Source organism: Erinaceus europaeus, chromosome 3 (genome assembly GCF_950295315.1).
Source record: "Erinaceus europaeus chromosome 3, mEriEur2.1, whole genome shotgun sequence".
Taxonomy (NCBI): Eukaryota; Metazoa; Chordata; class Mammalia; order Eulipotyphla; family Erinaceidae; genus Erinaceus; species Erinaceus europaeus.
In genome coordinates this window covers 185,475,643-185,490,810 of record NC_080164.1, presented here as the reverse complement: position 1 = coordinate 185,490,810, position 15,168 = coordinate 185,475,643, and the positions used below count along the sequence as shown (strand labels likewise).

The window sequence follows — 15,168 nt, the reverse complement described above, 5'->3', positions numbered from 1 at the left end:
GAAAAATGTTGCAGTTCTCTATCATCTATCATCCAGCATCTATCTATCATCTATCTATCTTCTATCTACATGTCTATCTTTAAAAAAAAAAAAAGATTTCCCAGAGTGGCGGAATCATGCAGGTATGAAACTCCAGTGAGAATGACCCTCACTTTAGTCAATACTTCAAGGTTCTGCACATGTGCAGTATGCCAAACTACAATCCCTATTTCCTATGGCCAGTTGAGGCATTATTTTATTGATTAAAATTTTTTTAAATTTATTTTCCCTTTTGTTGGCCTTGTTTATCGTTGTTGTTGTTATTGCTGTCGTTGTTGGATAGGACAGAGAGAAATGGAGAGAGGAGGGGAAGACAGAGAGGGGAGAGAAAGACAGACACCTGCAGATCTGCTTCACCACCTGTGAAGCGACTCCCCTGCAGGTGGGGAGCCGGGGACTCTAACCCGGATCCTTATGCCAGTCCTTGTGCTTCACACCACGTGCACTTAACCCGCTGTGCCACCGCCTGACTCCCTCAGATTTCAGGAAGAAAGGTACGTTGGTCATTTTGAAGGAACCCCTCTCTCTTAGGTTGTAGGGAGCCCAGAGAACTTGACACACCTCCAAAAGAAAGAGAATTCTGCAAGTTTCTTTATCTTTGTGGTTCAGCCTTAATACTTCACCTTCCTTCCACAGTAGAACTGAATAGTTTATCAAGACACTCAACTTTTGTTGGAGATCTGACTATAAAAGTCTCTAGTTCTTTCCAGTTAGTGCATGGTCTCATCTTCCAAAGGTGTCTGCTCTCTCTAGACATTTTCTCTATGCCCCATACAACTGAAGTACTACTGTGTGAAACTGCATTTTTAATAACCTAGTTAAGAAGTTTACCCATGTCTTACTCCTACTTGATAATACTGTAGAATATGGTTTCATGGTAAGGGTTATTTCTAATGATTTATTTTGTATTCTCAAAGTCCCGTTATAGTAAGAATTATGAATGACCAACTGATGCTCCTGGAAAGGGCATTCATCGACCCCTTGGGCTTGCCAGGGAGACAGTTCTACAGGTAAGGAAGTAACAGGTGTTCTGCCCCAAGTCTGCTTCACATTAGGCTATTTGGTGAGTGGAAGCTAAGTGTGTGTGGGAGGAGCATGTATGGGATAGTGGGCAACAGCATAACACTTAAAATCAGGGAAGCTGAGTTCCTAGTTTGTTTGAAAAACCCTGGGAGGTGGGGGCAGGTAGCATAATGGTTATACAAGCAGACTCTCAAGCCTGAGGCTCCAAATATCTATTTTTTATTGGTTAGTGACAGAGAGAAATTGAGAGGGGAGAGGAAGGTAAGGAGGGATAGACACCTGCAGCCCTGTTTCACCACTGTGAAGCTTTCCCTCTGCAGGTGGGGACCAGGATCTTGAACCTGGGTCCTTGAGCACTGTAATGTGAATGCTTAACCAGGTGTGCCACCACCAGGTTCAGGGCTCTGGTGAAAAAAAAAAAGAAAAATCCTAGGAAAAGGTGGTGAGGACAGGGAAGGCTGGCCTGACAGGGAGCCAACAGTGGGTTCCTGAAACTGAATGGCGCCAACACTGGAAAACTGCCTTCTCTTCTACACACACAGCTGTGCTGAAGCTCCACTCTTAGAGCAGATGAAAGAGGCTGAAGCTCCGCTCTTAGAGCAGATGAAAGAGGCTGAAGCTCCGCTCTTAGAGCAGATGAAAGAGGCTGAAGCTCCGCTCTTAGAGCAGATGAAAGAGGCTGAAGCTCCGCTCTTAGAGCAGATGAAAGAGGCTGAAGCTCCGCTCTTAGAGCAGATGAAAGAGGCTGAAGCTCCGCTCTTAGAGCAGATGAAAGAGGCTGAAGCTCCGCTCTTAGAGCAGATGAAAGAGGCTGAAGCTCCGCTCTTAGAGCAGATGAAGGAGGCTGAAGCTCCGCTCTTAGAGCAGATGAAAGAGGCTGAAGCTCCGCTCTTAGAGCAGATGAAGGAGGCTGAAGCTCCGCTCTTAGAGCAGATGAAGGAGGCTGAAGCTCCGCTCTTAGAGCAGATGAAGGAGGCTGAAGCTCCGTTCTTAGAGCAGATGAAAGAGGCTGAAGCTCCGTTCTTAGAGCAGATGAAAGAGGCTGAAGCTCCACTCTTAGAGCAGATGAAGGAGGCTGAAGCTCCGCTCTTAGAGCAGATGAAAGAGGCTGAAGCTCCGCTCTTAGAGCAGATGAAGGAGGCTGAAGCTCCGCTCTTAGAGCAGATGAAAGAAGCTGAAGCTCCGCTCTTAGAGCAGATGAAGGAGGCTGAAGCTCCGCTCTTAGAGCAGATGAAGGAGGCTGAAGCTCCGCTCTTAGAGCAGATGAAAGAGGCTGAAGCTCCGCTCTTAGAGCAGATGAAGGAGGCTGAAGCTCCGCTCTTAGAGCAGATGAGAGAGGCTGAAGCTCCGCTCTTAGAGCAGATGAGAGAGGCTGAAGCTCCGCTCTTAGAGCAGATGAAGGAGGCTGAAGCTCCGCTCTTAGAGCAGATGAAGGAGGCTGAAGCTCCGCTCTTAGAGCAGATGAAGGAGGCTGAAGCTCCGCTCTTAGAGCAGGTGAAGGAGGCTGAAGCTCCGCTCTTAGAGCAGGTGAAGGAGGCTGAAGCTCCGCTCTTAGAGCAGGTGAAGGAGGCTGAAGCTCCGCTCTTAGAGCAGGTGAAGGAGGCTGAAGCTCCGCTCTTAGAGCAGGTGAAGGAGGCTGAAGCTCCGCTCTTAGAGCAGGTGAAGGAGGCTGAAGCTCCGCTCTTAGAGCAGGTGAAGGAGGCTGAAGCTCCGCTCTTAGAGCAGGTGAAGGAGGCTGAAGCTCCGCTCTTAGAGCAGGTGAAGGAGGCTGAAGCTCCGCTCTTAGAGCAGGTGAAGGAGGCTGAAGCTCCGCTCTTAGAGCAGGTGAAGGAGGCTGAAGCTCCGCTCTTAGAGCAGGTGAAGGAGGCTGAAGCTCCGCTCTTAGAGCAGGTGAAGGAGGCTGAAGCTCCGCTCTTAGAGCAGGTGAAGGAGGCTGAAGCTCCGCTCTTAGAGCAGGTGAAGGAGGCTGAAGCTCCGCTCTTAGAGCAGATGAAAGAGGCTGAAGCTCCACTTAGAGCAGATGAAGGAGGCTGAAGCTCCGCTCTTAGAGCAGATGAAGGAGGCTGAAGCTCCGCTCTTAGAGCAGATGAAGGAGGCTGAAGCTCCGCTCTTACAGCAGATGAGAGAGGCTGAAGCTCCGCTCTTAGAGCAGATGAGAGAGGCTGAAGCTCCGCTCTTAGAGCAGATGAAAGAGGCTGAAGCTCCGCTCTTAGAGCAGATGAGAGAGGCTGAAGCTCCGCTCTTAGAGCAGATGAAAGAGGCTGAAGCTCCGCTCTTAGAGCAGATGAGAGAGGCTGAAGCTCCGCTCTTAGAGCAGATGAGAGAGGCTGAAGCTCCACTCTTAGAGCAGATCAAAGAGGCTGAAGCTCCGCTCTTAGAGCAGATGAAAGAGGCTGAAGCTCCACTCTTAGAGCAGATGAGAGAGGCTGAAGCTCCGCTCTTAGAGCAGATCAAAGAGGCTGAAGCTCCGCTCTTAGAGCAGATGAAGGAGGCTGAAGCTCCACTCTTAGAGCAGATGAGAGAGGCTGAAGCTCCGCTCTTAGAGCAGATGAAAGAGGCTGAAGCTCCACTTAGAGCAGATGAAAGAGGCTGAAGCTCCACTCTTAGAGCAGATGAAAGAGGTCGCACTGACGGCAGCAGACGCAGTAGAGATCACGTGTCTCTGTGCTCCGCACTTGCTCTTGAGCACACTGTGCTCGTCTTGTGCAGGTCTGCATGGTGAGGGGGCACTGGGCAGACACTGGGTGCCACTGGCTTCCACACTGTGCCAGGACTTGTGGCTTGGAGGTCCTTTTGGGGAAAAACTTTCATCTCTTGATCATCTAAGTGCTGATGTAAAATTGTGATCCTAAGGTGACCGTACAGGTGATTTAAAAGCTCTGATTTGTCCAAGAACTGTTTTCTATAAATCTGCCCTTTAATGTCTGTATGGGGGAAAAAAGGGGATATTGGAGGGAACATAAAGTATGTAAGCTATGGTTGAACAATAAGCTTTCCAGTTCAGCTTGTGTTTATGTTTTTTCCTACTAGGCACATTGTCTTTGCTCCAAGTAGCCATAACAAATATGCTGGAGAATCTTTTCCTGGGATCTATGATGCCATGTTTGATATTGAAAACAAAGCAGACCCTCATTCAGCCTGGAGAGAAGTGAAGAAACAAATTTCTGTTGCAGCCTTTATACTGCAAGCAGCAGCTGAGACTCTGCAAGACATATTATAGACCTCAGCCATATGCTACTTATTAAAAAGCACTATGTGAGGGACAGTCATCATCTTCTGGTAACTCATGGAGCCAGCGTATTCTCAAACCTTGCTTTTCATGTCATGTTTTAACTTTGGCCACCTTCTTTACTTATCTACATAAATGTTTTTGGTTTTTTAAAAATTCCTAACTTTTGACTGGGGCGATCATGCATTGGTGGTGCAGCAGACTTGCATGTGGGAGGCCCTCAAGGTTCCCAGGTTTAAGCCCTGGCACCACTTTATGCCAGAGGTGAGCAGTGTTCTTATGTGTATATTTGTTTTTCATGAATATAATAAATGCATATCTAAAAAAATCCCTAACCTGAATGTTAGAACATCAATCTAAAACCAAAAACAAAATGCCAGTCATGCAGCAGGATGCGCTAAAGTAACTGAAAAGTCCCGTGAGATGTAAAATGATGCATCTACTTTGGAAAACAGCTCAATAATTTCTTTTACAGTTAAATCTATACTCGCTGACTCCTAAATTCACTTCAAGGTGTTTATTTCAGCGGGGAAGCAATGACAGAAGCCAGGCCTTCCACCTTCTGCATCCCACAATGACCTTGGTTCCATACTCCCAGAGGGGTAAGGAATAGGAAAGCTATCAGGGGAGGGGATGGGATATGGAGTCTGGTGGTGGGAACTGTGTGGAGTTGTACCCCTCTTATCCTATGGTTTAGTTAATGTTTCCTTTTTAAAAATAAAAAGTTAAGTAAAAAAAAAAAGAAGTAGAAAATGTAATTACAAAAAGACTTACTTTTATGTCATAACAAGGACCAGATGGTGAACCCGGTAGAGTGCACACCATTAATGGGCCAGTACTTGACATCATACACAAAAATTAGCTTAAAACAGATCAAGGACTTACATATTAGACCTGAGACTATTACACACACACACACACACACACAGAAAACATGGGGGGGGGCAAAAGAAAATGCAGGTTAAATCCTCAGGACCTTAGCATCAAAGATGTATTTTGAGAGCCAACCCCATGGGCCGGGGCAGGGGGAAGTCAGATAACAACAACAACAAAATCAGAGTAAGCAGCTTCTACAAGGTGAAAGAAACCTCCACAAAGATAGAAAGGCAGCCAAGCAACGGAAGAGGTTATCTGCGCATCAGCATCTGATAAGGGTTGGTATAAACATTTACAATGAGGGCTGGGTGGGGGTGCACATGGCTGAGCCCACAAGGACCCAGGTTCAGTCCCCAGCCCCCACCTGCAGGGGGAAGCTTCACCAGTGGTGAAGCAGGGCTGCAGGTGTCTCTCTGTCTCTCTTCCTCTCTGTCATCACCTTTCCCCTCCATTTCTGGCTATCTCTATCCAATAAATAAAGATAAAAAAAGACTTAAAAATTTACAATGGGGGAGTCGGGCTGTAGCGCAGCGGGCTAAGCGCAGGTGGCGCAAAGCACAAGGACCGGCATAAGGATCCCAGTTGGAGCCCCGGCTCCCCACCTGCAGGGGAGTCGCTTCACAGGCGGTGAAGCAGGTCTGCAGGTGTCTGTCTTTCTCTCCCCCTCTCTGTCTTCCCCTCCCTCTCTCCATTTCTCTCTGTCCTATCCAACAACGACAACAACAATAATAACTACAACAATAAAAAAAAAAAACAAGGGAACAAAAGGGAATAAATATAAAAAAAATTAGAAATCAGGAAAAAAAAATTACAATGAAATCATACAGCTCAACAACAACAAAAAATGAACAGCCCCATTAAAAATGGACAAAACATCTAAATGGAATACAGACATGTCAGCCAAACTGTCTTGGGCTTTGTGGGGATGTTATGGGACAAAGTGGGTTACAGAACTTTGGTGGAGAGCGTGGTGACTAAGATACAACGTGCGGGTATGAAAGTAATACCCTGAAATCTTACAACTTAAAAAAAATGTACTTATTTTCCCTTTTGTTGCCCTTGTATTATTGTTGTAGATATTATTATTGTTAGTGATGTGGTTGTTGATAGAGAAATGGAGAGAGGAGGGGAAGACAGAGAGGGGGAGAGCAAGACAGACACCTGCAGACCTGCTTCACCGCCTGGGAAGCGACTCCCCTGCAGGTGGGGAGCGGGGGCTCGAACCCGGATCCTCACGCCGGTCCTTGTGCTTCGCGCCGCCTGCGCTTATCCCGACTCCCATCTTACTTTTTATGACGCTGTTGAATCGCTGGTAAAAACCAGAAAAGAATGGCACCAGTGCCCACCCGAGTCAAGTGAGGGGCATGGAGATGTGCTGTGAAGAGGCACAAGGGAGCGTACGGCACAGTTTTAAAGCCAAGAAATGGGGGGGGGGGGGCCGCACCTGGTGCGAAGCGCAAGGACAGCGTGAGGATCCCGGTTCGAGCCCCCGGCTCCCCGCCTGCAGGGGGGTCACCGGAAAGGCCAGAGGATAAGTGCAAGGGAGAGTGATGAGAAGCCCTCCTGGCCCGCACGCGCACCCACTCGGCCTGGGCAGCACCCACTGTGCTCAGGTGGCGCTCGGGTCACCTCGCGCCCGGCCCGAGGCTCGGATCCCGCCGGGACCTGCGGGTGGAGCCTCCATCGCGTCCCGCCCCGAGGCTCGGATTCCCCGGACCTGCCGGTGAGGCCTCCATCGCGTCCCGGGGACCTGCGGGTGGAGCCTCCATCGCGTCCTGCCCCGAGGCTCGGATTCCCCGGACCTGCCGGTGAGGCCTCCATCGCGTCCCGGGGACCTGCGGGTGGAGCCTCCATCGCGCCCGGCCCGAGGCTCGGATCCCGCCGGACCTGCCGGTGGAGCCTCCATCGCGCCCGGCCCGAGGCTCGGATCCCGCCGGGACCTGCGGGTGGAGCCTCCATCGCGTCCTGCCCCGAGGCTCGGATCCCGCCGGACCTGCCGGTGAGGCCTCCATCGCGCCCCGCCGGGACCTGCGGGTGGAGCCTCCATCGCCCCCGCCCCGTGGCTCGGATCCCGCCGGACCTGCGGGTCTCCAGGATTTCCGGGTTTTGCACCAATCACCGGCTTTGCCTGACGTCATCCGCCCCTGTTTCCATGGCCACCGACCGCCAGGACTGGCGCCTTCTGGGAGTTGTAGTTCTCCTGTGACTACTAGCTATGGGCGGGTGAAGCAGGGCTGCAGGTGTCTGTCTCTTATCTCCCTCCCCCCTCAATTTCTCTCTGTCTTATGTAATAAAAATTAGAAAATAAAAGAGAAAAAATGGACGCTGGGAGGGGTGGATTTATAGTGCCGGCACTGAGCCCCAGCGACAACCCACGTGATAATTTAAAAAAAAAGGAAGAGTGAGTGAGCAGATGACTCACCTAACAGAATGCATCGACTGCTATATGTGTTTCTTGTAGGCAGATAACATCTGCCTGATGCTGTATCGCCAAGTGACCAATAAGAACGCGTTTGGCAAAGGACAGCCCCTCAACATTAAGTTGGAGGACTCGAAGAGCAGGACCAACAGCTTGAAAGCTGGCAGGTTGTTGCTGGCTTTGAAAGTGACTGGGATCCATGTGGATTCAGTTGGCTAGGAAGGATCGACAGTCTCCCCAATGAATGGGTACTCACGGGATGCACCACGGGAAGGTCGATTCAATGCATCCACTGCATATAGCAGTCAATGAAGCTGCTCGATTCACCATCAGTGGATTCAATTTAATATGCTATAATCTCCATCCATCCTAAACACGGCCGAGCCATCTACGCCAAATCGTGTCTTGCGGACGTTTACCACACGGCCTCTTCGACCTTCTACAACTCCATTACTATTGGAACTATTCAGCTCGTCAACGTATATAAGCCTCCCAGTGCCTCATGGGATACTGAGGTCCTGCCTAGCCCGAATCACCCAGCCGTTTACGTTGGAGACTTTAATAGTCATCACCAAGACTGGGGATATTCCTCCACTCGTGCTGACGGCTCTATCTTAGCCGACTGGGCTTCAGCGAATGACCTCTCCCTATTATATGATCCCAAACAGCCAGGCTCTTTTCACAGTGCTAGATGGAATAAAGACTCGTCACCCGACCTGTGCTGGATTAGCACAGTCAACGGCCAAGCCTTTCCCGCTATGAGACAAGTTCTCAAGATCTTCCCGCACAGTCATCACCGCCCAGCTATCATCCACATTGGTCTCCAGCTCCCACTGATTCTGTGCTCGGAGAAACTAAGATGGATCTTTCGGAAAGCAAACTGGCGTCTGTTCAGTGATCTTACCAACAAATCTATTCCTGAAATTCCAATTAACTCTATCCCCTCTGAAGATTCCTACAGGCACTTCTGCCAAGCCATCTTCAAAGCAGCTTCCCAAGCCATTCCTCGTGGGAGACGTGCTAACTATACGCCTTGTCTTGATGCTGAATGCGAGCAACTACTAAAGCAGTATGATGAGTCGGGCGACCCAGATGTGGCCGACCATCTCATTGCCTCCCTGGATGCAGCACGCCAAGCCCGCTGGCAACAACTCACGGAAAGTCTGAACTTCACCCACTCAAGTAGGAAGGCCTGGAAGCTTCTTCACAGACTGGGTGCCGGTAGCCAACCCTCTGCTGTCTCCCATCCTCCCGTATCTCCAAACTCAGTGGCCAGTCACCTAACTCAAGTTGGACGTGCTAAGATCAACCCAGTCTGAAAAAGAGAAATTTCCCATGAGTGGTCATCCCACTTCCGATTATCTTGTCCATCTCCAAAACTCTCTTCCTTTACACTGTCTGAACTGGAAGACACTTTGAAGAGGGTTAAACCGGGAACAGCTGCTGGCTATGATAACATCACCCCAGAACTCATTCTTAACCTGGGTCCCGCGGCAAAGAAGTGGCTCACTTCATTCCTGTCCCACATCTTGGAATCTGAGTCTATGCCCAAAGTTTGGCGTCGTGCGAAGATTATGGCGGTTTTGAAACCAAAGAAAGACCCAACACTGGCCGCCAGCTATAGACCAATTTATCTCCTCTCCGTGTGTTACAAACTCCTTGAGAGGCTGCTTCTGTCACGTATTTCTCATCTTACAGACAAATTCCTATCACCCGCCCAAGCTGGTTTCCGCACAGGAAGATCTACCTGCGAACAAGCCCTGGCCCTCTCAACTTACATTGAAAATGGATTCCAGAAGAATTTAAAGACGGGTCCTGTCTTTGTTGATCTCACATCAGCCTATGACACCGTCTGGCACCGTGGTCTCCTAGTCAAGATCTCAAGATGCCTGCCTCCATGGGTGGCCAACACTATATCGTTTCTTCTCCAAAACAGAAGATTCCGGGTGCATCTGGGTGACAAGTCTAGCAGATGGAGACTTGTCTCAAGTGGCCTCCCCCAGGGCTCTGTTCTGGCTCCTACGCTATTTAATATTTACATCAATGACTTCCCAGAAACTTCTTCAAGGAAGTTCATCTATGCCGATGACATCTGCTGTGCAACTCAGGCATCCAAGTTCGACATCCTCGGGGAAACACTCACGAAAGACATGTCTCTGATATCTGATTACTGTAAAAAATGGCGACTAATCCCTAGCACTGCAAAAACGGTATCATCTGTTTTCCATCTACACCATGCCTCGGCCTCGAGTGAGCTTAATGTGCAGCTTGGCGATACGAGAATCCGGCATGAAGCCCAGCCAGTCTATCTTGGCGTTACTCTCGATCGCACTCTGTCATTTCACAAACATCTCATAAAAACTGCAGCAAAGGTGGGCGCGAGGAATAACATCATTGCAAGACTGGCCAGCTCCTCATGGGGCGTGAGCGCTTCCACACTATGATCATCATCTCTGGCATTATGCTATTCCACTGCAGAATACTGTGCCCCAGTATGGTTCCGTAGCCCCCATGTCCACTTGGTTGATTCCAAATTATATTCCTCCATGAGGATAATTTCTGGAACCATCCGTTCCACCCTGGTTCCATGGCTGCCAGTTCTTAGGAACATCACCCCGCCAGATATTCGGGGTGCGGCATCATCTAAGTTCATTTCCCACGTCTACGCTCGACTGGACCTGCCAGTATATGCCCACCCTGTCCAACACTTGACGTCTCGTCACCCAATCTGGTCCCCTATGCCTACACTGAACTTCTCTGTTCCAGTCTCTTGGAAACAGAGTTGGCAGTCAGCTGAGGTAAAAAACAAACACCTCATCACAGACCCCTGCAAGCGTCAACCCGGCTTTGACCTAGCACGTTATGATTGGGCCCTCCTCAATCGCTATCGAACAGGCCATGGCTGGTGTGCTGCTATGTTCCATCGCTGGGGAGCCAGAGATGACCCGAACTGCCCCTGCAGCTACAAACAGACTATGACCCACATAGTCAATGACTGCCACCTCTCCAGATTCAAAGGAGGTCTCGAAACTTTACATCAGGCTCAACCTGATGCTGTTGACTGGCTAAGGAAGAAGGGCAAATGCTAGAAGAAGAAGTACAGAATGCATACTTCACTGTGCGTGAGGACTCAGGTTCAAGTCCCCACTGACACTTGGCAGTACCATGTCAGGGACAAGTGCCCTGTCATCACTTCTCTGTCTCCCTTTCTCTTTCCCACTATTTGGAGAAGAGGGGGAAAAGGTCTCCTAGAAATGGCGGGATTAGGCAGGCACAGTGATGAGGTGGATTTGTACTTGAAGACTAGAGTTTATAATTATTTTTCCCCCAGATAACTTTATTGCGGAAAGACTGATTCATAAGACTGTTGTTACAACAGTGACAATTTCACATCTCCCCGGACAAGTGTCAAGACACAAAGATATAGACAAATATAAAGTCAGCCCCTATTGGTGATCATGGGAGAACCACTGCAGTTTCCAGTGGAGGGGATAGGGACACAGAACATTGGTTGTTGGAGCTGTATGAAATACTGCTATTTTCTTACACTTTTTAAAAAGCCATTTTTTCCTTTCCTTTTTTTTAAAAAAAATATTTATTTAATTATTCCCTTTTGTTGCCCTTGTTGTTTTATTGTTGTAGTTATTATTGTTGTTGTTGATGTCGGATAGGACAGAGGGAAATGGAGAGAGGAGCGGAAGCCAGAGAGGGGGAGAGAAAGACAGACACCTGCAGACCTGCTTTACCGCTTGTGAAGCGACCGCCCCTCTGTTGGTATGCATGAGACCCCTTCTGTTTCATTTGGTTTAAATCCCCCCTGCTTAACACTATTCTATTTACATAACCACTGCATTCTATTTACATAACCACTGTTAACAAGCACCACCCTCCCTCCAGGGCATTGGTGGTTCAGTGATAGGATTCTCGCCTGCTCCGCCCCCTCCTTGTCACACTCTGATTTTCACCAGTCACTTTTCTCTCCACCCTCTCTATGTCACATCCTGTTTCCACCCGACTTGGCAAGTATATATAAAGACAGCATTATGAGTTTTACGGTACCTTTAGTTTAGCTTAGCTTGGTATAGATTGTGCTGTGTCCTGCATGAATAAGGAGATACTGCGTACAACCCAGCCATGAGTCCCGGGTCGTCTGTTACCCGCCCGAAAAGCAAGCCCGGCGAAAACGACATAGCCTGGTGAAAACAACACCCCTCCCCCCCCGGGGGGGCTCAAACCAGGAAACTTAAGCTGGTCCTTGCACTTTGTGCCACGTGCCCTTAATTTCTTACACTTTTGTAAACCAATATTGAATCACTCAGACATTAAAAACATTAAAAAGAATAGGAGTCTACCACAGTCAGTGGAATTAGGCAAGTGCAAAATTTGAGCCAAATCCAGGCAGTACAAAAAACCCAAACCAAACCTAAACAAAAACCCTCATTCCTGAGGCTCCAAACCCCCAAATCCAGGTAATCAATCACATCTAGCAAATGTAGCATTTTAAATTGATGCCATTCAGAATAAAAATCAGAGTAAGATATAGAAATCAAGCTGGCTTGGGGATTGCTCGGTGCTAGGACAGTAGGGAATCACCCAGCAAGAGCAGAGCTTTGCCCACTGCAAGGGGGATGTGAGTCAAGTTCTCCTCTTTGTCCAAGGACCTGGAAAGTTTACATTTCCCATGCTTCACAGGAGTTCATACTTCTCTATGGGGGGAAATAGGTTTGTGTATTTAGCCAAGCCAGTAAAGAGGGGATCACAGCAGTTAGGCCTGGCAAGGGCAGGGAATAGAACTGGTGCTCTCAGGAGTACTCCCTGTCCTACACTGATCCATCTGGCAGGCCGCTCCATTCTTGGCCTGTATCTGTGGGCTCATGTTGAAAGAAGACCTTGGGGGACGGGTTGATAACTATTCAATAGAAGTGATAGTGGGGTTGGAAGGAGGGCAATAAGAGAATTAAAGACAACATAAACTGCTCCAGAAATCCTGAAGCTTCTCCATACAGAGACTGGTGTGTGTGTGTGTGTGTGTGTGTGTGTGTGTGTGTGTGTGTGTGTAGGGTGTGTGGCTCTATGCCATGAACTCACACATTGTATGGTATTTGCTTTAAAGTGATTCTGACCCACGGCTTGAAACCAAAATGTTATGCATGATATCCTGAGTGCACGTAGAGGAAGTGGTGCCTTATATATGTGCTGCTCACTGCTCTTGGCCACATTACAATATCTGAATATAAATGAGAGGAGTTTGTGGAGTGTGTCAGAGTATGAGAGATAGATAGATGATAGATAGATAGATACAGTGAGTCATTCTGGCACATGTGATACAGTACATCAGACTTGACACATTATGGATTTCAGCTCAATGTTCTAGCCATTGTAGAACTCCCTGGGCCTATGGTCATTTTCATTATTTTCAGTTGGAAAGATGGAGGGAGAGAGATGTCTTTACACTGAAGCTTTGCCTGGGCCCATCGAATCTCCCATGTGTTTCCAGATCTGGAAGACGGCTGTTGTGCACGGCCATGTAGGTACTCTCCTGGACGATTTCTTTCTCTCCCCACCTCTACTCTCCTGGACGATTTCTTTCTCTCCCGCCTCAGTCCTACAGTGGCTGCATATAGCTTATGATTTGGTGATATTACTATGTGACCTTTTTTCTTGACGAGCATGTACTTGCCAGTTTTTTACTGTCAAAATTTTAGAAATTGACATAGAAACAATTATAGTCTTATGAGGAAATGGTACAGTATCAAACAGTGGATTAAATACTTATGAGGAAATAGTACAGTATCAATCAGTGGATTTAATACTTATGCAACATGTTGATTTCAGGAAAAGTTTTTTTTTGGCTAGAGCACTGTAGAGCTATGGATTATGGTGGTAATGAGGATGGAGCTGGGTCTTTAGAGCCTCAGGCATGAAAGACATCTAGCATAGCCATTATTCTTCATCTTAACACCCTTAAACCAGTCTTACAAAAAATACCCACCACAAGCATCTCATTTTCTCACTCTCTCTTTCTCCCTTTTTTTTGCCTCTGAATCAATCAAAACATTCTTAAATGTGAGAGGCAGTAACTCTAGAATAGTTATAAGTATAGTTGCTTTTTGAGTTTGAGTTTTAAGAATAGTTTAAATATAGTTGCTTTTTGCCCTCCTGCCCAGTGAGGTGGAAAATTCCTTGCCCTTTTCCCCACGACAGAACCTAAGAGGCCATCAATTATTTTGACAGACCCTGCAGCGAGCAGGACTCATCATGACCTCTGCAACAGAATACTGTTACCAGACAGTTAAAAATGGCCTGACAAATGATGACCTGATAGATTGCAAACAGATGGTCGGTGGTCCCAATAAAGAACAAAAAAAATGTGGTGACCCCCACTTTGGCTGGGACCTATTGGTCTGGTGTAATGTCTAAAACTAGCCCATGCTTTGCTCTGAATAGATCAGGCTTTTGCTAAGTTTGAAATGATTGGATATAGGCTGGTAAGGTGATGTGTTCCCCCTCCCTGAGTGTAGTCTGAATTCCTATAAATTGTATGGTTTGAGCTTTGTTCAGGGTCGAGCTTGGTAGACTAACACCAGTCACCATCTCGGCCCGGATTGCAATTCGTGAATAAACATCTTTTGCTTCCTTGCAGTGGATGGTGGTTTGATTTCGCTCTTTAACATTAAATAAAGGGAGAAGTAGAGATGGTGCAGGAATCTGCACGGAAGTGCTGAGGACAGAACAGGGAGACAAAGTCAAGCAGCCTAGATCTCTTGGAGCACCACTATGACTTTCAGATTTCCAGAGGTGAAGGAAGTTTAGGGGAGGGGCCTGGATCACAGGTATTATGTCTGAGAGAGAATAAGTCATAGATATTCTAAATGTTACCCTTTCTCAAAAAAAGTTCACAATGCAACTCTGAATAAGTTTGCAGGGACACAGAGTGTCCATGCTCTCTGCTCTACTCTAGCACAGCCCATATAAGTCCAACATCTATGTTTTTTTTTTCTCTCTCTCTCTCTATCCCCCCCCCATCTATTGATCTATCTATCACTCTATCTCTCCTTTTTTTTCTTTATTGCTAGCAGGGATATTACTGGATTCAGTACTCAGTTCTCCTGGTGACCAATTTTTCTCCTCTTAAGTGTTTTATTCATTAACAAGCTTATTGGGTTGTACAGAGAGGAATTAACACTTTTTCCCTTCTAGGTTACAGGGATGCTTCCCCAGCTGCTGCTGCTGAGGACCTTTCTGCTGGTCACAGCTTCTCCAAGGCTTTGGTCCTTGCTTTCCTGAAAGCACACTGTCCCAATTCCATTAGAGCAGTAAGTGCTCTCAGCACAGGTAAAGTGAAGTGAAACGTTATCTCACCTAAGCATTGTCTTTTCTTTTCTTTTTAAGAGGAGAGAGAAAGAACCAGACATTGCTCTGGCACATGTGCTGCCGGGGATCGAACTTGGGACCTCATGCTTGAGAGTCCAAAGCTTTATCACTTGGCCACCTCTTGGACCACAACATTATCTTTTCCTTACATTTGTCTAGTTTTAAAGTTTTGTAGCAGTGATGACCACACCAGTGCCAAGATCTCTAC

At 47.7% G+C, this 15,168-nt stretch overlaps 2 protein-coding genes across 6 annotated transcripts in view; one reads left to right on the top strand and one right to left on the bottom strand.

Annotated features, from left to right (window-relative positions):
- The window catches only part of NAALAD2 (N-acetylated alpha-linked acidic dipeptidase 2), a 42,064-nt gene extending 37,453 nt beyond the window's left edge, over window positions 1-4,611 (top strand). The window contains exons 18-19 of the mRNA XM_007538545.2: window positions 957-1,049; window positions 4,093-4,611. Coding sequence (XP_007538607.2) covers window positions 957-1,049; window positions 4,093-4,282 — 283 coding nt within the window. The 3' untranslated portion in view covers window positions 4,283-4,611. The remainder of the gene's footprint in view (window positions 1-956; window positions 1,050-4,092) is intronic.
- Window positions 1-15,168, bottom strand: part of PIGG (phosphatidylinositol glycan anchor biosynthesis class G) — a 264,955-nt gene that overhangs the window by 122,212 nt on the left and 127,575 nt on the right. The gene's annotated exons all lie outside the window — the stretch shown is intronic.